A 23,549-nucleotide genomic window follows, 5' to 3' on the forward strand; every position below is an offset into this window, starting at 1 on the left:
AACTGACCGTAGGTGTGTACTTGGTTTACATTATTTTTCATTGTATTTATATACAAATAAAATGCTAGAATACTATAAAAACTATAATACAGTTACAGGTAAACAGATAATGGGATTGCAGAAATGTGATGGTTGATATTGGCTCCTGCTGCACATACAGAGCCTTTGTTTGATGCTCCTTTTATACTAAACCCTGAGAGGCGTTGATGCTACAAGGTAAACTGCTAGGTGAGGAACGTGTTAGGATGTCACTAGTTTATTATCAGTTAAGTAAAAACAAAACAGTTGTTTTAAAAAACAAAGTAAATTGAGTTTGCCCATAAAAATACAATTAAAACACTTTGATAGTCCATATACCTATTATATTAGTAAAAGTACAATTAGCAATATTATAGGCAATTTCACATCTGTTGCACTTGTGGAGAGAAGGCGACCCCTGGTGTTTAAGACAGTAGCAGGGGAGCGTTACAACTGTTACACAATACGTCAGCATTGACTCACCCAGCCAGCATTTCAAAGATGAGAATGCCCAAAGCCCACCAATCCACCGCCCGGCCGTGACCTTTGCTTTGGATGACCTCAGGGGCAAGGTACTCAGGAGTGCCACACAGTGTCCAGGTCCTGAACAGTCAGAGACACACAGTATTCAAAAGACAGTTATATATATATATATATATATATTAAAAAGGAGAAAACACTCCACAGTTAAATAGATAGATAGAACTTTATTAATCCCTCTGGAGTTCCCTTTGGGGAATTAAGGGTGGCTTTCCGTTTCAATCTTTTCCCAGAAGTTTCTTTTAATTTTGTAATCCATATGTAACAATAAAATGATAGTTTATCATGTAAATTAATATAAAAATATTTGTTAATATTTACTATTAACAACATCACTTTGACTTCTTTAACTAGACTTACATTTTATCTGATTTTCACTTCTTTTTTCAGCATCCTTCTGTCTGTGACTTCTTTTTTAGTGTGTTGACTGTTTAAGAAGGTGATGAAGACTGATTTAGTCTCATTCTGCATACAATTGCACATTATTATATTGTGTGCGTGAGAGCAGGAGAAAATGACACTTATAGGTAAAATCTGCCTGTGCTATTCCACCTGACTGTGTCATCTGTTACAGTACAATAAGGATACGGGACCTGCTGTGTAGGAACAGAGCAGTTACAAATCTTTGACAGTCAGTTAAAAGCACATAAGAGGGATTTTGTGTGTCTGTCTGAGAGAGAGAGGGAGGGAGAGCAGCTGATTGAGGCCAATTGTTCGCTCTCAAACACACTTGTCCTCTGGTGGAGAACACTTCAGGTCGGCTTCAGCCTTTCACGGCCCATCGCTGATATCACCTGGGTAATGACCTCGTTCAGTCTGTTGCCATAACGACAGGAATTTGTATGGATATTATGTTGGGCCTGGAGGTAGATAAGAAGACTGTTGGCATTCGAGAAGAAAAAAAAAAGTTGGGTTTTGGAAGAGGCAGCGTTGATGACCACCGATGTTAAAAAAATTAAAGGACGATGTGGCGCAGACCTCAATAAGTGGTGGACAAAAGGATATTTTCAGACACACTACTATACTACAAATGGTCTCCAAACCAGATATCTAATTAAGCCTTAAATTAAATTCAACCTGGTATCTAAAATATAAGTTTTTAGATATAATAATAATTTGTTTCAAAAGACCAAGAGTATATATATATATATATATATAAGTATATATATGTATATATATGTATATATATATATATATGTATATGTATATATATATATATATATATATAAGTATATATATGTATATATATGTATATATATATATATGTATATGTATATATATATATATATGTATATGTATATATATATATATATATATATAAGTATATATATGTATATATATGTATATATATATATATGTATATGTATATATATATATATATATATATACATATACATATATATATATATATACATATATATACATATATATACTTATATATATATATATATATATATAAGTATATATATGTATATATATGTATATATATATATATGTATATGTATATATATATATATATGTATATGTATATATATATATATATATATATACACACACACACACACACAAACATTGGGGACTCTATCTTCAAAGTATGACAATATAAATTAGATTCCCGTGTTCGCCAGCAGGGGACACTGTGGCAGCGTCAGGAAGGCTCTACTCTAGGCCATGTCCGCACTCCATCACACTGTACATGAAAACACAAGGGAGCTGGTAGCAATGAGGTAGCACTCTTCCCATCCCATGCAATTGTGCTGCCCTCCATTTACACAAGTGGGTCACTTGCACATCAGAGAGGCATCTGGTTTACTCTTGCGGACTGGGGTGAAAATGTAATCTTACTCTATTATGTTTACATGTCAGCCAGGGTCAGTGCAGCATTGGGCACAATGCTTATGAGAAACACTGCTGTATGTAATGATGCTGCAGAGGAGGTAGAAAACTACATTATACATTCCACCATGGTCACCCAAAAGCCTCGCTGGCTTTGAATCTAATACAGACCCAATGACATCAGTCAAAGAAGGTTCATCCGTCACTGGCCTTGAAGCTCTGACTTTCTAAGAGTCTAAAGGATGCCTTAAATTATTTGAAGACAAGAAGGGCATTTCAGGGATAATGAAAAAAATGAGGTTGTCAAAACACTGCTACATCAACTATGTAAGCCAACAATTTATATATTAAATATTGACAAATTATGATTTTTTTCCTTTGCAGCAAACTTTCAAAACTGCTCAACCTAAGCAGTAAGCAATCCCTCTGATTCAGATTCTGCACCTCCATCCTGTAAACTCCCAATTCTCTCAGCATGAGATAATTGTGTGAATCGTGTGTTTTAAGGTTTCCTTTTTTTTTTACTTTCATATGTTTCAATGACAGCAGGTAAACACTTCATTAGTCCCCTGGATTGGAGTGCAGGTTTTGCCTTTACCAAGTGTATTTTCCCCTCAAATGTATTTGTGTGACTGCATGCACTGAACCATGAAGTCTGAACTGCGATGGATGTGACAAACACGAAAGCAAGGGATCCCTGAGGGACACACCAGCTCTTATTGACCTTAACAGGTCCTACAAAGAAATAGCCATGTACTTAAATATATACAGTAGTTGTTGTTTCCAAAGTGCAAAACAATGTTAATCAAGTTATAACTTTAATATTAATTATGTCACCTGTCTGAGAGCTTTTTGGCAAAACCAAAATCAGTCAGACGGATGTGTCCTTCACTGTCCAGTAGAATGTTCTCTGGCTTTAGGTCACGGTAAACAATTTCTTTGGAGTGCAGGTACTCGATGGCGCATACAATCTCAGAAGAATAGAAGAGGCCTGTGTTATTGCTGAAACGCCCACGGCTGCGTAAGTAGCTGAACAGTTCCCCGCCTGGAACGTAGTCCATCAGCATGTAGAGGAAGCGCTCATCATGGTGAGTCCAGAACCTGACCACAACAGACAAGACAAACAATTAGTAAAAAATTAGTAAGTATATATATATATANCCTTTCAGCTCTAATGAAAGGCACTTGTGTCTTGTTGATGGTTTTGGGAACTCTAATGCAGTGTCATTTTTCCAGTGCATAAATACTGACTAAATACATTCACATAACACATTTGATAGTTGATACTGGTTTACTCACCAACCCAGTCTTTCTTGACTTCAAATGCAGCCTTTGACAGAATTTCTCACATGACACTTCTCTTCAGTTGGTATCACATTAGTTCAAATCCCATATGTTAGACATACTTAGTTTATTCCCCTTAAAGCTTTCTCAACTCAGCCTTCCTCTGTCATTACAGGAGTGCCTCAGGGCTCTGACCTGGAGCCCTTTATTTTTCATCACATCTCCTTTCCCTTGGCAATATCTTTCACAAACACAACATCGACTTTTAGTGCTTAGTGGATGACACCATCACCATTAAACCCACTTCCAACTTATCCACCCTCTTCCTTTACTGACATAGTTTCAATTTCCTTAAAACAAGAAGTGAGAAAACTGAGGTAATCATCAATAATACAAATCAACACTATCCAATAATAACATTTTGCTCTTTATAACAATAATTGCTGTTTCTCTTCTCCACAAGTTAACAGTCTGGGTTCTTTAACAATTACACATCAATAACATTACCAGGCCTGGCTAATCCCATCTAAACCCCCCGTTCCACTGCTATAATGAATTACAGCAAATCCCTCCTCTTTGGTTTTCCTCACAACTTTACCCATTGACTCCAACTGCTCCTGAATTAAACTGCACATGACATAACCAGAAGCCCCATCAATCACCACATCACTCCCATTTTGCAGCAGTTTCTCTGGCTTCTGGTTTGGAACATGCTGAATCCACCTGCTAACATACAAAATATTTACCTAGACAGGATTGTAAGTAGACACTTGCAAATCCTATTTATCTTAAATTTTAGATAATCTTGCTTGCAATCCATTGGAAAGTTATAGATATTTCTGAAACACTTCTATGCACATCATTTACTGTGTTTTTTTTTGTTTTTACATACAGAACCATGGACTAAGAAACTGATATAATGTTTGATTGAAAAAGTTCATCCCCAGGAGAATTAACTTGAATTTTTTTTTCTCATGTACGCTCAATGTACAATAAAACTTTGCGTTGTCAAAATACTTGGACAAGTTGAGAAAACCAAATGAAATGAAAGGTGGTAAAAGTCTCAACAACTTCAGATCCCATTGTGTTTTGAAGCAACTATTCAAGCAGGAAAGCACTTCAGCGTAACCAAAACAAGAGAGCAGTGTCACTGATTAAGATGGAGGATGCTCCAGCGGTTTCTGTAAGTGCTGGCTTCTGGCCACGAAGACAATTACTGACTGCCATTTTGTCTGTATTTTTTCTTAGTCTATCTTCTACAATACTTGTTATCCACAGTACCCTTTTTTTATTTTCTTATACACAATCAGACATTCATTTGAAAACAACAGTGCATCATATTGAAATTCTTTGGGAATTTGTTCTGGCACTTTTCATGTTTAGGACCGAGTAACACACAAATAGTAATTAAAGCCCATCCTTTTATTTTATGACCTTAAAATGCCAGGCTCTCACTCATTAAGTATTTGCTCTTTATTTTCAAGAACATATTACTGGCTGTTGCTGGAGACACAGATCAAATTTTCACTACCTATTTGCTTTGATTGTCTGAAAGCAAATAGGGTTTGACTACTTTAAAAACTACTACTGTGCATGTTTTACACTGCAAACTAATGCTTGTTAATGTGACTTAAAATAACATTTAGTTTATTTCTATAAAATACACATTTCTTTTAGATAGTATGAACATTTTAGGATTAAGTTATTTTACTTCATGTAACTATCAAATGTAAATAATTCAATCAATTTAAAATAAATAGTTCAACACAAGCTTATTAAAGTAAAAGATTTAAAAAAATAGATTTGCACATTTTTCCCTTCCACTTTAAATTCCACGAAGCAGTCTGTGATTTGTGAATATGTGCTGAACAATAAAATTGTGATTGATTTATTGACAAATACTACAACATTTGAGAACTGGAACTTGTTTGGATTTGACAGGTGACATAATTTGAGTTTTACACCCTGGCTGTCACAAGGACAGCTGAGGGAAATCTTTCTTGCCAAATGCAATAAGACTGTACAGGCATCAGCTGTAACTGACAGAGAACTCTTTGCCTCTCTATTTCAAAAATTATATTAAGACATCCAACTCCCTACACTTCCAAGCTACTGAAATTTGCTATGATTAAAATGTATTGGATTGTAATTGTTACAATGTATTTATTATAAAGAATATAAACATCTTATTACAATCAGCATTAGTACCAAGAGCAGCAACATGTGGTAACACCCTCCCTGTAAATACAAAGGACTCTTAAACTTGGGTAGAAAGTGTGGGATCAGAGTCAATCTTTGCATTCTTAAGTGGCTGCAGACAGCTCAACACAATATTTTATGCTTGCTGTAATGAACTGAGCAAACTCCTGCAGCATGAACTATGTATAGTTATATATATATATTCACCCAGTGGACTGTGTGTCAGTCCCCAGGGTGCTTCTGGGTTACACTGCCTTGTGGACTCACAGTCGGATGAGGAACGGGTGGCTGACCTCTGTCAGCACCTCCTTCTCATTGTGGACGTGCTGCTCCTGCTTCAGACGAATCACATCTGGGATCTTCATCTGCTTCAGGGCATGAAAGGCCTTGGTCTTTTTGTCCTTGACCAGAAAGACTCGACCAAAAGTGCCAGTACCTGGGAGGAAGGGGCAAGAGGAGGGGGAGGAGGCAGGGGCATTAACCAAAGTGACAGGAACCCGCAGCACACACAGCGGTACTTGACTCTGACAAACAACTTTTCGAAAGATTCATCGGACTGTGGTAGGATTAGTGGGAACTGAGTAGTAGGAAGTGATACCACAATCCATGAATTGAATCTACATGAATATCTCTACACATTTCCTTCTTAATCACACTTAAGAGAAAAAACAGTCACATTGGTGTGTGTTAGTTTCAGGTCTTCAGATTTTAAATTTGACCTTTTAAACCTGTTGTATTGTTTACGACAATATCTGTCAGAAGACGGTATGTGAAGCAACAACTCCAAGTCTGACTCACAAAAACCAGTGAAACATCCTGATGAAATGCCAGTCTTCTTGTTCTTCTGCTTTACTCCCAGCAAACCTCTGTTTATTCATGTCTGGTTTCTGTGGCAACTGGTGGCAACAAACTTTACAGTGAGGGAAGGTCTAGAAAAAATTTTTTTTTTCAAACTATGAAGGTGTTTTCTCACCTTTTTCATTGTAAAAAAAGTAAAACAAAAAATCCTAATGTGTTTTGTACTGCTGAAAAGCTTTATCCGGTTGAAAACACACTCTGCACTTAAGGTAATGCAAACTAGAACCATTTATCCACTCCTGTCTCCATGAGTAATTTAATGTGTTATTGTGTGACTTCAATATTTCCAGTCCTTTGTTCAAATAACTCAAACCCAAAAAGCAGGGCAGCAGTAAACCGGAAATCCATTTATCTCTGAGAGGTACATTTGTTAAATTTTCTCTATGAATTTAGGGCAGAACCATGGCAGTCAACAAACTTTAAAATCAAGGGAACATTGTCAAAATCTGGGATAAAGTGAAACATGGGGATTCAAACATACTTAGAATGGCTTCAAACATGCTACTCACTAAATGTGGTGTTTTACTACATATCAGCACTTTACCACAGACAGCAACTTTTGTTTGTACATTCTGGTTTTGATGTGGACCTGCATGACAGGAAGCCTGAGAATTTTTTTACTGGACAAAGGGAGCCTGTAATCCACTACAAGAGTTTGGCTGATGCATCTGCTCTAGTTTTGCACCTTGTACAACACCTCTATTGCAACACTGAAAGCATTGGATTGTACTAATGCCAGATGTTTGTCGTCTTATAAATGCCATTCTCCCACACTAGCAGGTTTTTCAGCAATTATTTCACCACAGCAGGGCACAATGGATAACGTTAATTAAAACATTTTTAATTCACACACCTTGAAAATTACCATAATCTGTCTAGAATTTTAAGCGTCTAATATATGTCTTAGTCAAGTGGGGAGTATATACTGTAAGAGAAAAGAAACGTGACAGCTACAACCTAGTAAAAACTGGCACAAACTATTTATTATTTGTTTGTGCTGCTTCTGTGAGTAGAGCTTTTCTCTGTATAGAATAACATATTTTTCCAACTGTGTCAGTAACAGCACTTGATGTCATTTATGACACATATGAAGCCAAAACACAAACATTGACACCGTTTCTATGCAAAAGAAAATGCCAAGTATCTAACCCACACTGCTTGTACTAACAAGATATTTGACTCATCTGGGGACAGCACTCACTCATTGCACAAGGCCTGTCTTGAATGAACCTGTTTAAACACAGATATAAACACACAGACACACACAAATGAATGGACGGACGGAAAACAAGAAGACATTCTCCTAATGGTGTAAATCACTGCTTACAATCTAGTTGTTGAACGAAAGTAGTTATCAGAAACCAGACAAAACAAAAGAGCACAGTATCAACTAATCAGTCAGTTGTCATGTGAAAAAACAACACAAAATTCCATGTCATGATTGTTCTGACCTAGATTCCCAATGCAATTACTGTCAAGTGTCGGCACACAAATTATTCTTCTGCATTTTAAAAGGCATGCAATATCTTCATGATGCCTTACAGATGAACAGCAGTCAGGCTGTTGAAGCAATTTCGCTCTATGTTTACAAGACTCACTTTTATTACTTGAAGAAGACAGCTGGTGGTGGCAAGCTGAAAACCTATAAAGTACTGCTAACTTACTATATCTTTTTTTACAACAGCATAACTTAAAACTGTGACAAGGGTAATTTATATGCCACAATGCACAGAAATTAAGTTGTTTTTATGCAAAGTTGAATACAAAGTACGGAGCAACCATACAACCTTATGAATGTTACCTGTACGGTACAAGATATTGATAGATGGATTTTGATAATGTGTTAACTTTAATCTGTTGATAACCTTTAAAAGACAGATTGGCTGATAAATTCATCCAGATTTATACACTGAGCTGTTCGTGCATGGAGCAGATATCCTAACGTCACAAATAGCCCAATATTCCTTTGCCAGTCTGGATGTTTTTAACATGTCAGCCTTAATACCGTTTTTGGTTCAAAGGAAATTGTCTACTAATTTCAACCCAACAAATTCACAAAGAAGATTTACTAAGAACTAGAAACTGATTTGGTTGATGTTTTTATTTAAGAGGTGTTGTCAGAAGCAGTGAAAAGGCTGAGCCATTATGTGATAAAAACCACACAGTTTATTGCCCTCGATGACCAGCATTTCAATGTGGTGGAGAACTGAGGATCACACTAAACAAAATCTCAGATGTTTCTCTTTTACTTTGGACAATATGGTTTGTTTCTGAAAAATTAAAATTTCTTTTTCTGATTTACCAAACTGTAACAAAAATGTTTTTTTTTTCTTTTACTAGAAATTATGACTTTACTACCTTTAAATTGCAAACTTAACACAATTCAATATCCACAATGTTTTTTATTTTAGCATAATGCAATTTAATGATTTGTCAACCAACAGGACACATTTGGATTGAGCTTGTTGTTGCCTGTGACTGATGCTTTTTGGCTCACGTGACTGGCCACAGGATGTCACCTAATGGCACCGTGGAATTGCCTTATGATTTTAATGAAAATTAAACAACAGTGAGCAAATAAAGAGCTTTACCCTGATTTGTTTAGTGCAGCAAATCCCTCTCATCAAGAAAAATGGCTCAGGGAAATTGGATTTTTATACAGGGCTTACAAGCACTGAGAGGTCACAATGACTGAAATGTCATTCTTTGCTGTCCCCGTCTATGACAGACGTCACACTACTGCTTCATTGTCCTACTTGCACCGTCTATTTTACCTTTTTTAGAGAATACCCCTACAGAATACTATCCTGCTTGCTGTCATGTCTAATACCATGTTGTATTTTGTTATCAGTATGTATTGCTATATACAACAGGGAATACTAAATATTTTAGAATTCTATTGCAGTTTTTCTTAACATACTATATGAAAACTATATGCCTTAATGTACCTTCACAGTACACTTATTAGTACCGGTACAATGTTTTTGATGTTGTTGTCGAAACAACAACAACAACAACAACAATGACAACAACAACAGAGCACCACAATAGAAGCACAGACATACAGTGCACAGCGATTCCATATGTTGTTATTTATTTGGAGTCAGTTCCAAGCACCGCAATTCAAACATTATTTGATAAAAAAAAAAGAGTCTAATCCCAGACTTTAATCATATTAATATAGACTTAAATGAATAGCCTGCATCTGACTCAATGAAAAACAACAGCTGGAGACTAGTTAATCTCACACAGGTACAGACAACTACAGAAAACTGCTCTGTGCAGCTGCAGAGCAGAGAAACACTGCCAGACAACAAATGAGTAGTTTTGGGAACAGGTGATTTTACTTTTACTTAAGTACATTTTGGATCAACACTTGAAAGATCCAGGCTTATTTCTGTAGCACTGCTTAAAAAAACTACTGGCAGCAGTTCTGGAAGTTGACTTTAAATCTCAAAAAGGCCCAACTAGTTAATATGAAATGATGCCAGGCCCTACCAGAACCTCACCTACACCTGGATGGTGTGTGAATTAAAGTGGTGCTTAATGCCCATTACTGGTCACAGGTCCATCAAGAGTCATTCTACATCAGTTCATAAAACCTTAACTTCTAAAATCTTCAGGAATTTCTTGGAAGGAAGTCTTGACGTTTTATTTATGGGCACCCTGTACTTCTGGGTACTCTAGGTAGGTTACAGTTGTGGAGTATACCAGCACTGGAGGACAATGAGTTCATAGTGACTTCACAACTAGTGACTTCACTTTCCATAATTTGTTGACACTTCATTTGCATTTTTTTCTCTCAACAGACTACCCTGGTGACCTTTTTTTACAAAACATTTGATAGTTCTTTGATCATATACCCAATATCCTGCAATCGAAAGACTTTTTTGGCCCATTTCCCCTGAGGAAAATAATCTGTCTGTTAATTATGCACACCTTCATATAGGTTGTTAATCTCCTTAGGCCATGCTGTACTTCATTACACAAATACACATCAGCTGATATGTTCTAATCAAATAAGAAGAAGAAGTTTATAAAGCTTGGACTGCGTAAACATTATGATACTGTCCAAATACTCACTTGCCTAATACTTTTGCACACAGTGTAGATCTATGACATAGTTGAAACTCACCTACTGTGGCCACCGTCTCCAGGTCGTCCAGGGAATACATCCGGTGATTCTGTGCCGTTTCTCCACCTGGACCACTGCCATTGCTTTTACAGTCTTTTAGCGAGTTGGTCTCACTGTTGACACTGACCACCTTTGCTTTAGGTGAGGCCATGTCTTGGGAGGGTGGGCTGGACAGTGCAACTTACAATGTGGCAAATATCAAAGTCTTTACTGATATGTTAATGCTCCTGAGTAAATTATTTTGAAACCAACTAATAAATAAGTTTAAAAAAACATGTTAGGCTGTATGATGTCTTAAAGGAAAGTGTAAACATGATACTAAGACATAATAAGATCTTTTACATTGCTATTTTTTAATTTACCAACATGTGTGGGTTTTTTGCAGTGCTGTTCAGCCCTGTCAGGGGGGTGTCTACACAGTTTGTGCTGACCATTTCCGGGACAGTAGCACCCGAAAGTCCATCTCCTTTGTCCGACTCTGTCAGCAGGAGTAGGAAAGCAATGAAAGGGGCAACAAAAATATAAAAAAGAAGGGCTAAAAATAAATAATGAACAGCCGATGGTGATCCTGAAGTGGCCGAGGTGACAGACAATGAGTCTGGAGGCAGACAGGTGCTGTGGTATGTACAGCAGCGTTAGCAGATATTAGCTACAGCTAATAGGAAAAGTAGCGCCGCACAGACGAAATTTAACAAAAATTAATTTGTATTTAGTCCACAATGAAAACTCATCTTATAAGAAAACTTACTCCCAAGATTCTTCTCGCTCTTCTTTCTCAACCTGCCGCACTTTCCCCATTTTCCCCAGCGACTACAACAACAACAGAACCTCACCCCAAATATAGCCGCTGCTTCTGTGCCTTCGTCCACATCAACCCAGCGGAAACCACACCGTGTCACTGGCCATCTCACGTTTCAAAATAAAAGCATATCTGAAGTCAGTTACAACGAGTATGATTTAGAAACATCTAGTGTTGAAGTTTGCTGCGGTGACTACACATTCCACATCTCTCAACTCCAATTTGGCAAGTTAGAGAGAAAACAATTAATTAACGTTGCCATCTCATGATATAACAAAAATATTCTCAACAAAAGACGCATATGGTCTTTCTAAGGGACCAAAATTATTTTATGCACTATTTACATTTTAAAAACCGAAGCTGTCAGTTTAATTTATGACAAGTGTCAGCCTTTTGATGAAACAATACTTCATTTTGCCATGATTAAGTCACCAGGTATTTTTGTTCATCTTGTCTTTGTTAACACCCTGCATAATTTGAGATTTATTACGATTCAGCTTTGACATAAATCATTCAAGTTTCATTCTAGTTTCTACTTATATATATATATATATATATATATATATATACACACATACATATATAGATATGTACTGTATATAAATAAATATACACATTTAAAATAATTTTTAATAATTGTACGGTGTACTTCCTGTCTTGCTGCCTAAATACATGTAACTTGACAAATCAGAAACTGCATGCTGACAGAATCTAGCCAATGAAATCCACCGGGTCAGAAGAAGCGAACCTATCAGATGTAAGCAAGCGCTTGGCAACAAAAAGACAAGCATGACGGGTAAAAGTCAGCCACACAGGATTCACCACAAATAACTTCATCGGCATCATTTATTTTTAAAGAATATATATATATATANNNNATATGTAATATATCAATCAATACGCTTCTTCTTGCAATGTCTGAAAAATGAATGAAATTAATTTTTAAAATGTTTTAAACTAGGGGATATCCTTGCTCTTTTCTTTCTTGTAAGAAAAAAAAATTGTTGATTTTTAACATGTAACGAGTTCATAAATAAAATGAACGTTATGATTTTACTGCATGCCATAGTTGCTTTATTGTTGCCCCACTTACGTATCAAGTTTAGATGTGCTTCTTGTGATAGACTTTGAAATATATTATTAATATTGATTTATGTGACAAAAGCTAGGTTGACTAGCTAGTACTAATACTAGACCTGCAGCTTTTGTGTTCCAGTCAGTTAAAAATGCTATATTTTCAATGAAATTTTTCTAATTCAAAATGATCGACAGGATATTGTCTTCTAAAACTGTTTATGACTAAACAACCATATGTATATAAGTGTGTATATACGGTGCAATACAGTACTACTATGTATATTTTTAGGATACAGGATTTTCTCTGTAGAGTACTTGGATAAGTGTTTAAACTGAAACAGGATGGAAGAGGAAACCTAAGACACGTGCCACTGACACATGCTAAATATAGACCAAACTGACTGCTGCTTTCACTTTACCTCTTATTTCACACACCATATACTGTAATCCTATTTGACCTAAATGTAACATAAATCTCCTTGATCGTGGCATTGCCTAGGAACTAATTTAGGGGTCTCCTTCATTAAATCATAAGAAAATTTCAAGACAATGCATTACGTACAGATATGAAAATACATAACATAACACATAATACATTTGTATGAATTTTAAAATAAAATATTATTCCAGACTCCTTGATAATGCACATCCGCTTATTTTGCAGTGCCAAAGTTTTCTTTCCATTTTAGCAATTCAATGCAAATGTGTTAGTTAGTATTCATGCAGCACTCTGGGTTTTTCATCCCTGATTCTTTTTTTTAGACTGTGTGTAGTGTGAATGGAATAATGAAAGGTTTGATGTAGACAGAGGCATTTTAACCTGTGATGAACTTATTTGTATCATTTACTCTGATCCTGGCAGAATTCCTCTGAGTCAGTCAATCATGCACACAGAAAAGGTGGAATTGTATGAGGGAGATTTCCATCTTGTTGAAACTGAGTGAATGATCTGAATGAGCGTAGGTTAAAGGCATCATTTTATCAGAGATGAAATGTGTTCAGAGCAGCGATATCAGCAATGTGGAGTTGGCGAAAAGCAGCACTGCATGTGTAGTCAAAAGTGGGCAGAGTGAAAAGCTCACTACATTCTGTCAACTTTATGGAGCTCACTGTGTAGGCTGCAGCTATTTAAAAGTAGAATCTGTGAGCAAAGTGGAACCTAGCAAGAAGCAGCAGCTGAAAGGATTTGTAAAGAGTGTTCAATTTTTTTGAAGAGAAGTCAGTGTCGTGTATACATATGCTTGGGTTCTTTGAGTGCAACAAGTGAATAGGTAGTCCTTGGTTCTTTACCGGAGCAGAGTGCAATGTTAGAGGAGCGCTGAATGGAATGATCTGCTGCATTTAGCTGAAGAGCACATGGCAGAAAGAGCTTTTTAAGAGTGAATTGGCATTTCTTAGTACATTTAAAATCAACATTGACTTTTCTAACATTTTTTGTTGCCTACACCAAATCAAATCACAGATCATCATCATGTAAAATTCAAAAGCAGCATGGCCAACATATTTCACCAAATAATAAATAAGTAACTGGTAAGTTCAAAACGCACCAGGCCACATTTTTGTCCCCTAAATGAGATACTGTGTTAACATTCCAGATCCATCCCACATGAGTGAGTTATGCAAATGTGAAGGAATGTTTCTCATAAAACATAAAATAAGGCATTTGTGGATTTCTTAAAAAAAAATGACCGCTATTATGTCTAATCCTCAACTTAACACCTTAAATTCCAGAACCGTATCAAAACCTTTAAATGTGTAGAAAAAAAAATCCCATTTTATGTTATTTCCCTTTTTTCTGTCTAAGAACAAGGACAATAAGAGTACAATGGGAAAAAAACACCTGATTTAAAACAGCTGGACAGATTGTGAGGGAAGTTGTGATAGACCATTCCAATATTAGGCACCAACACCACCCTTACATCATCATCACGATGATAACGCCACAGCTCAAACAGCGGCCAGGAGGCAACATTAGAAGCAGGAGGAAAACTTTGCAGATATGGGACATTAGGACATGAAATCTGTCGGTGTGTGTGGGCGCAAAGGCAAATTACACAGTTGGACGGTCATATTATGGAATGGCCGACTCCAGCAGATGGCGAAAGCAGTTATGTGATAGCTAATGCTAGTGGAAGGCTAAAGATCAACACAACCACAGAGGGGAGACGTTACCATGTGTGACCCGAGTTTTATGTCACAGATATACACACCATGGACAAAAGTAAGTGGACATTAGTGAAGGACTGGACCATATATGGGGTCACTAAACAGGCGAACTTTCCAAAGAGTCAGTTTCCAAAGAGTCCTCTCTCCTCCTGGACTCCTAATCAACTGGTAATTATATAGTTGCAAAGTCAATTTCTCCTCAGATATGATGTGGCAGACCATGTAAAATTACAGACTGCTGAGGCAGAAAGTGCTTTAAATCCACCAACAGTGTGCTGACTCATTAACAACGGAGCTCCAAACTTTCTGTAGTAATATTATCAGTGAGGAAAAGTGCAGCAAAACTCTGTTTCCTTTAATGGAAGTAGAGCCTCAAAGAAACCCTGTGTCACCAGATACAACTGCAAGCGTTGGTTGAAGTGGTATCACGTGGTCCCTGGTGAATCAGAAATTACTTCTGTGGAGTGACGATCATGCTGAGCCATCTGGTTAGCAGGAGAACTTGTTTCTTTTTCTTTTCATGCAAGAACTGCTTGAAAAGGCAGGAGTTTTAGCAAGAAACCCCAACACTGCTCTCCTTTGCCTTACCGTCAACTCCTCCAAGATGATTCCTGGGGTTTTCCCTGCAAGTAATGTATGCAATTTCTTATAACACAGACAAAACAATACTGTATACTGAGAGCCTTGTCTTTTAACCTAACATTCAAGACAGTTGACTTGTTTAATGGCTTGATTACTACAAATACTACTTCAATCCTCTGAGAATCCCTTGTTTCATTCTATGGATATTCATCTTTGCCCTTTATGCATTAGACAAATTGATCAACGCAAGTGCATGTTGTTGGTCATTGCTCAGTGAAGCCAGTAAGGGTCACATCATCTGCGTAAAAGTGAACATGGTGTATATGAGCACCAAAGCTTTTGTCATTAAGCCCTAATCCTAAATACATGACAATCTGATCCAAACAGCAGCCCTTTTTAATATATGATTTGCAAATGTAAACATTGTTTCTTAAGACATTAAACATCAACCTTTAATTTTAAACTGAAGACGGATTCAAAGTCATTTAGCATCAAACCTAAATTCCAAGCGTGCTTACACACACAGATTAAACAGTAAAGCTAATGTATTCCAATCTAAAAGTCTTGCAGTCAGCCAGGTTAATTTAAGCAGTGTGGATCTCATATTTGCATGTGATTAAGCTATTAGTTTCCATATCTGTGATAAAACATCATGAAATGGGGATTTGGGGTTTGATTAAATATTTTAAGAGATGCTTTGGTGTCAAGAAGATTTATTGCATGGTAAGGAGATATTCTTGACCCTTGGAACACTGTCTCACTGTGCAATGCTGGTTCAAAAAAACCTCAGTAGAGTGACATTTCCTCACATCTGTACTTCAGTTGAGGTCTTCTTTAACACTTTACATTTTAAATGGAAATTTTGGAAAGTGATCTCTGAGGGCAATTTAAATTGTTATAATCATTGAAAATCCACACAGTGGTGCAGAATTATTGAAATGATCCCATGGGTTTTTACATAATGATTTTAACTGGTTGTTTACATCCTGTCTGCTTTTTGTCTGAAAATACTGTTTTTTTTTCTTCGTTTTATTTTTCCTGTTCAACAATGTTTACTCTCCCTGCTGTTCAGACGTTCAGAAGGTTTTGTTTTTTTTTTCGCACCCAGGAAACAATTTTGGGCCATGTGCCTTCCTAAGCTTCTTTGGTGATAGAAAAGGAAGAGCAGCAAAAGCAACAACTGCTGTCAGTGGAAATTGTTGTTTTTCATTTAAAAGTGATGTAGAAAAATAAGGACAGTTGGTCCGTGACATACAGTGACTCCAGTTAAACCCAGAGTCTTATCAGATCTCAACACAGATGAAAATAAAGTAAATCAAATAAGATAAAGGAAGGAATACATCTATTTACAATATGAACAAGTGTTTTTTCCAGGACTGATTCAAAGTACAATCAGTCTCTGCTGAGAGAACACTCTCTGCTCAACCAACAAGGCAACTAATCAACTCTTAATAAAGTCAGAGAAGGGTTAATAATTTTCTTTCTCTAACTAACTAACTAACTAACTAACTAACTAACTAACTAACTAACTAACTAACTAACTGATTGGCTGACTGGCTTTCAATTCAGATACATAAAGTAATAAAACATGAAGTGTAGTGTAGTGTACAACAGTGCCACTCCATTTAAAAAGTACAAACTACTGAAACGTCTTCAACCAATTACAGCATTGTATTGACTTGCGTGAGGCCGCACATGGTTCTGTGGTCATTTGAAGGCCAAGTTTCTGTATTCCTCACAAGCACCACTTGGCTGCTCTGTTCCAAAGTGTCCACTGTTTCACTTACAGCAACTGCCTGACCATCTGTCACCATAACTAGGCCAAAAACTTAGGCAACACCCCTGATGTTTAATATATGAGCCCTGTCCTCCAGCTGGGACTGAATGATGCTAAATGCACCTCCTTCTCCTTCTTTCCAAAAAGCAGGATGTGCTGCAGAGTATACCCTGCATCACAAACACCTCTCTAGACGAGGATCCCAGATAAGCCCTGAGTGTTTGATGGGGGAAAAACTGTCTCCCTTCCTTTATCAATCTCAAACAGAGAGCTGTTTTGCCCCATTATTCTGTGCTCTAACTGATAAGGTGAGGAGAGTCCAGAGTGGTGTGAAAGACACATTGTGTCCGCCTGCGGTTTACAGAGATAAAATGAGAGTGACTCACAAAGGTCAAAGGCATCAGAGAACACTCTGAAGAGAACAGCTTTTGTTCCGGCAGCTCTATTCAGCATCCAAGGATCATGTTAAATTCTAAAGTGTTATCTGGATAATGGCATGAGATGTGTGGGAACACAGACAGAGACAGAGAAGGGAATGTAAATGTACCAATGGTGAGGAGAAATAATAATATTAATAACAAACAGATATGTTGTGGACATCATGGTGAATTACCAAAGGCTGAATAATAACTCTTCACATGGTTTCCATCAAAGAAGACACTGACTTATGATTGATTTTCTTCCAGAAAGTCCTGTTATTTAAACTACGGACAGAGAATTGAAGAATCAGCTTTATTGTTATCGTTATTGTACATGTACACACAAAGTTTTGTTTTCTGATCAGTGATTTCTTTAAGAATCTCTTAAGGAGGCCCTACACTCCAAAGTGGGATCCAAATCTGCAGCCTCTATTTACAAGCTCAAACCTCTTAACACTCACACAAATTATCTTTGGATAAAAGTCAGAGATGTCAATGAATTGAACCCTGGACCTCATACATGCATACACCCGACCACAGGGCTACAGTATATCACCATGTTTAACCAATGAACTTTTAGAGACAGCCTTGCAACTATGGATCAGAACAGCGAGGTCTTGCCTTTGATAATTACAACAATTAACAAAGCAACCCACCCTCAAATTCATCTGAAGGGGTTGAGTCCACTGGACAACAGGCCCATGTTCTCATTTGGGTTCAAGTCTGGCCACCAGGATTGTCAGACAGGCTGACAGCAGGGCTGGCCCCTGGGTTGAGACCCGCTGCCCTTCCTGTGGTTTTCTTTGTTGTCCCTGACAACATATCTCCCACATCTTAAACCTCTCTCTAATCATAGGCTGGAGACTCAGGATTTGGTAACCAGTGTCTGTGTGTGCACATTTACCTAATGGTTAAAGACTCAAAGGTTTAAAACAGTTTCCAAATCTTTAGTGCTTTACCATTGACCCAATTCATCTGTCGTTATTTACTACTTATACGGCTGTAATGGTGTTTACTGACACTAATTTAATGGGATTGCAACAATGAATCAACTGTGCCACATTTTGAGTTATGTCAAGGACATATTTTGAAAGACAGGCATCAAAAGAAAACAACAAAATCCATCCAAAATCCATCACTGGGAAGCAGTGGGTGATCTCCACAGTGAGGGGATTTTAATTCTTGCTCAATACAACACAGTCAGGCAGGATTCAGACCTGTGATACTCTAAAGCCCAGTCTGATCCTGTGACCGCAGGCCACAAACCTGAACACCCATTGTTGGCTTTGTTTTTTTCCCTTTTGTTAACAACAGTAACCTTTTAGATCTGCCTCTAATGGGTGAAAGTCACTGAACTGTTGAAAGAAAAACCTGAACACATTCATTAAAAGATTCCACTTTGTGCAATCGCTGACAGATTCTAAAACTCTTCAATTGTTAGAACATGCAAAATGTTACATGCAGCTTGATCGTAGAAATTATCGAAGCCAATTTTCGTCAAGTTCCAAAAGCCTTTTGTCGACGACCTCAATCTCAGACTGAACAGTTCATTGGCTAAATACTACGAAAGTTACAATGTGATCAGTGAACACAGTCACATCACTTGGAATCCACAGAGAGAGTCCGAGATAAGTGGTTGGATAGCAGCTGAGTAAACCTTAACGCTAAGCTACCAGTGCATCACTGTGAATAGGAGTTCAGTCACCTGGAAAATAGCAGAGGCCAGTTGCTGTGTGTGTGTGTGTGTGCATCTGAACTTATGTGGGCGTTGGCAACGGGTAAGATGTAGCACTTGCAGTGACTGGTGCGAGTGCTAAAACAAAATTTACTCATTTACACTCTCTTCCCAGGAGAGGAGAGGGGCTGCCTGACTGTCTGACCTGAATCTCTTGTCTGATGCCCCCCAGCTGTGCTGCGGGGAGAAACACAAAATGTCAGGAATGTTTGTCTGGTTTCACTTTAAAGAGCTACTTTAAAATCGACTCTGCTGCTGTCTGACAAGTGGAAAGATTCAAGAGGAAAAGTTTTCTAGTCAGCTCAGACTTGATTTGTTGAACAGGGAGGAAGAAAAAAAAAGCAAACCACTTCTATGTTTTGTATTCTGAAAGTTTTGTGCATATCTATGTTCTTACTTTTTCATAATTAACGCTTTTTTTTTTTACTTAGAAAGACAATAGGACTCACCTAAAAAATAGTGCCAGTTTTGCAGTATGCAACCTGTTCCAGAAGCACTATTAGTTGGCTGGGTCTTCCTTTCGTGACCACATAAAAAGGCTAGTCATCAAAGGGTATCAACTCAGTGAGTTTAGCATTTATTGCCCTGGCCTTTCTGCTGTCTTTGGTAAAGTTCTTACACTTTTCAATGCCTGTCAAACAGAAACATCCCCACTCTTGTCCCAAATGGTCGCTGCTGCCATCATTCTCAGTTAGTTCATCCTTTTTATGAAAAAGATAGATAGATGGAAAGATAGAGAGAAAGATAGAAAGATAGATGGATAGATGGACAGACAGATGGACAGATGGATGGATGATTGATTGATTGATGGATGGATGGATGGATGATGGATTGACACAGCAGCAGTACAACAAGAAAAAAACAGGAATAGAATCATCACGATACAAAAAAGAGTAGCAGCACACCAGGAAAAAATAGGATCTTAGTAGATCGGATTAGTAGGTTGGTGGGTTAGTAGCAGTTAACAGTTGTAGTAGCAGTAGTACTGGGTTAATAGATAAATATTGTTGTATTATTGGCTGTTGTAAATGGCTGTTTCGTCGTCGTCCTCATCACGGTAAAACCACCTAGAAAGTCAAAGACAGGAGAGGCCGACTGCTCACGGCTCAGTGCACCTGAGTACGAGGTTCAAAATTGACAACCACTTTTGTTCAGTATTGATTGGATGTAAAATGTTTGGGTGAAATAATATACATAAAATGTACAAGACTTAACCTAAAGCCTCGAAAAAAATTTGGTACATTTGATGTCTGCCGCCATCTAGTGGAATTAAATGAAATTTAAACCAATTCATTGTAATGCAAGAAACAAAAGGACTTAAATCAGTCCATGCTTGTACCAGTTTTTGGCGGGCCAGATTAGAAAGCCCAGGAGGCCGTATGTGGTGGGGTCCTGCATCTAATGGACGCTCAGTAGATGTGGGATCCCACAAGATACAGTACGAAGACGGGTCCACTTCTTCTTTTCAGGCTTGCACTTAGTTTTCCATCCATCCATTTTCATCTGCTTATCCCTTACCAGGTTGCGGGGGCAGCAGTCTCCATGACCACCACCCAAATCACACTGCACCATACTGCACTGCACCCTGAACCTTCCTGCGGGTGGTGAGTTCACTGGAAGGTATCACCCGACCTGACCGGGATTCGATCTTGTCCAGGAGGTGAACCCTGGGGTTCCACACCAATGACAGAGACATTGCCTCTGGTCCGAAGCGCCACGCACTTAGTTTTAGTGATTAAAAAAAAAAAAAAAAACAACATTTCTTTTACACTGCTATGTTGATGATGCCCAGTTTTACTTTCCAGGCACAGCCTGAAATGTTTCAAATACTGCAGTGTTTTAAAACTGCTTTGGCGTCATAACCTAAACTCTTTAATTCACAGCAGCAAAACATTATTTCTTCAAATAAAAGCAGTTCATATCACAACAGTAGAAGTAAAACAAATGCCTCTGTCTCTGAGGTTCACTATATAACAAATGCTTTCTGACTGTACATTGCCTTTGTAATTTATGAGTCTTGTAGTACTTTATTCAATGCTTCATTATCTGTGTGTCATGCATCTACTTTAAACCCTGGCTGATGTAAAGCCATTTGGCTCATTGACTGCTGTTGTAGAATGTGCTACGGTATATAAATTAGCTTGACTTGATTTTTGGCCCAATTTGTCTTTAAACCAACTTCAACTTAATGGCTCCCTTTTAGCTGCCACTTATCTCGTTTGAAACCCCCTTTACTTTAATGCTATAGGCAAAAAAAGTTTGGAATAAATGGGCTCTTATTCAGAGCTGGCCAGTGCTACGGACAATATAGACAGACGCTGTAAGCCTAAGAGTGTTGGCCAACCAAGGAGGTGCCAAAATGTGGAAGAAAAAGTCTTCTAATTCCTAAATATTAGTTTTAACAAACTAAATGAAGAGTGATAATTTATCTGCATAGCAAAGTCAAAAAAAAAAATCTTTTCAGATACACAGTTAAAAAAATATGAGCTGAATACCAACTGTCTAAAAACTAGACAGATTACAGAGCCAGCAACACATTTTTGTTATTAATTCTGTTGTACCATCAAAAAGATAAAGCTTCACTACCTTTCCTGTTCAACAGATATTAAAGACAAAAGAATCACTTGTAGTTTATCCATTCCATAAGTATTTGGTCTATTTTCTGTCTGAAACACACGCGCTCAAACTTTATATGCTCTGTGTTATAGTTCACTAAATGTAGTATTGTAGTACTTTTGTTCAGAGAAAGGACCACCAGGTGGGAAATAATGGACAAGGCTTGTGACTTGAGGCTGTGTGAGGATGTCCACACATACAGTCCACCTGTGGAACCTAATGTCCTCAGAAAGAAGGGATATTTTGTGGCTTACGTGCTTTGCAAAGATGATTCATATTTTCAATACAAGCCCTAAATTTGTACGCAGATTCCTATTTCTAGTTATTTTACTTTTTGCTGATGTTTTTTTTCAGTGCAAATACGTGTACCGATTTATCTGATAAATGAGAAACCGCTTCAGAAATGTTACGTAGGATGTTTTTACCTACTGTATTTCAAGCATGACATTTTAGTTGACTTTGTTAAATAAGAAGATTACTTTTTTTTTTATAATGCCAACATCCTTTTTGTCGACCATGATTGAATGTGAATGACCAAACGACAGATTTAACTGGAATTTTTTTTTAACTTAAAATTGAGTTTCCTTTAAGTGCCAGGCAGCAAATAAAGCAGCAGCCAGCTTTTTTTGTGTAATTTAAAAATGCAAATTCCTGTATGGACTTGGATGCAGGTGAGTGAGCAATTTGGAAAGGCAGTAAGGTGAAATGGTGAACATTTTCTCTGAAGACCTAATCAGACGTAGGTCGGAGTGTGATTTGACGATGGAGCCGCCGTAGCTATAACTGCCCACTCAACCTGCCTCTATATCTATTCCTCTAAGAACGCATAGATGTATGATGGCCATAGGGCTTCTAACAACTCTGGTTCTCTGGATCTCCAACACCGGCAGGAGACGTGTGTTCCCATTGATGACTCAGATATAATTTTTGTGGCATACTTTCCTCCTGAGTGGCTGAAAAACCCTAAGAGGAGACACAAGTGGAGCATTAGAGTGAACTGACAATTTTTTAAAAAAGGTCTTTTATGCAGAACTCAAGGTAAGTCAGTCAATCTGCTGCAGCATGGCCTGACAAAGTAAGCTGTCACAATCCACTGATGATGATTAACTCAGCTGTTTCTTGAACTGGGTCTGAGTTTACAGGGTAAAATCCACCAGGTTCTTTTGTAAGTTGTCTGCATTATTGCTGAGCAGGCATTGCGACTGCACCACATACTGTAAAACTTAAGGCTCAATTACTTTGACGATGAAAGAAAACTGCTCTGGATTAAAGGACCAGTAAGTGGAATTTAGGGGATCTATTAATGTCAGCGAGCAAAACCAGCGAAGCAGGAAATGGCAACCGGCCCCTTTTGCTTCTCCGCAACAATTTCAGACACACAAGCAAACAACATTAAATTGGCTGCATACTAAAGGTTAATGACTCCGTAGCTGGCTTAACATATTGAGCATGCAAGCTCATATACACTGAAGTTAAATATAATAACCACTTAACTCACACTAACAGTG

General features: G+C 37.6%; 1 protein-coding gene across 2 annotated transcripts in view; it reads right to left on the minus strand.

Moving 5' to 3' along the window:
* Window positions 1-23,549, minus strand: part of prkx (protein kinase X-linked) — an 87,963-nt gene that overhangs the window by 13,717 nt on the left and 50,697 nt on the right. The window contains exons 1-6 of one of the 2 annotated variants that reach the window (XM_025062311.1): window positions 11,619-11,816; window positions 11,233-11,348; window positions 10,871-11,050; window positions 6,145-6,313; window positions 3,232-3,495; window positions 502-621 (exon numbers count right to left, since the gene is read on the minus strand). In XM_025062311.1, coding sequence (XP_024918079.1) covers window positions 502-621; window positions 3,232-3,495; window positions 6,145-6,313; window positions 10,871-11,050; window positions 11,233-11,348; window positions 11,619-11,668 — 899 coding nt within the window. In that variant the 5' untranslated portion in view covers window positions 11,669-11,816. Of the gene's footprint in view, window positions 1-501; window positions 622-3,231; window positions 3,496-6,144; window positions 6,314-10,870; window positions 11,051-11,232; window positions 11,349-11,618; window positions 11,817-23,549 lie in introns of those variants that run through there. The other variant, XM_025062312.1, reaches the window with a different exon arrangement.

This window comes from Cynoglossus semilaevis, chromosome 14, assembly GCF_000523025.1.
Source record: "Cynoglossus semilaevis isolate Cse_v1.0 chromosome 14, Cse_v1.0, whole genome shotgun sequence".
NCBI classification, from domain to species: domain Eukaryota; kingdom Metazoa; phylum Chordata; class Actinopteri; order Pleuronectiformes; family Cynoglossidae; genus Cynoglossus; species Cynoglossus semilaevis.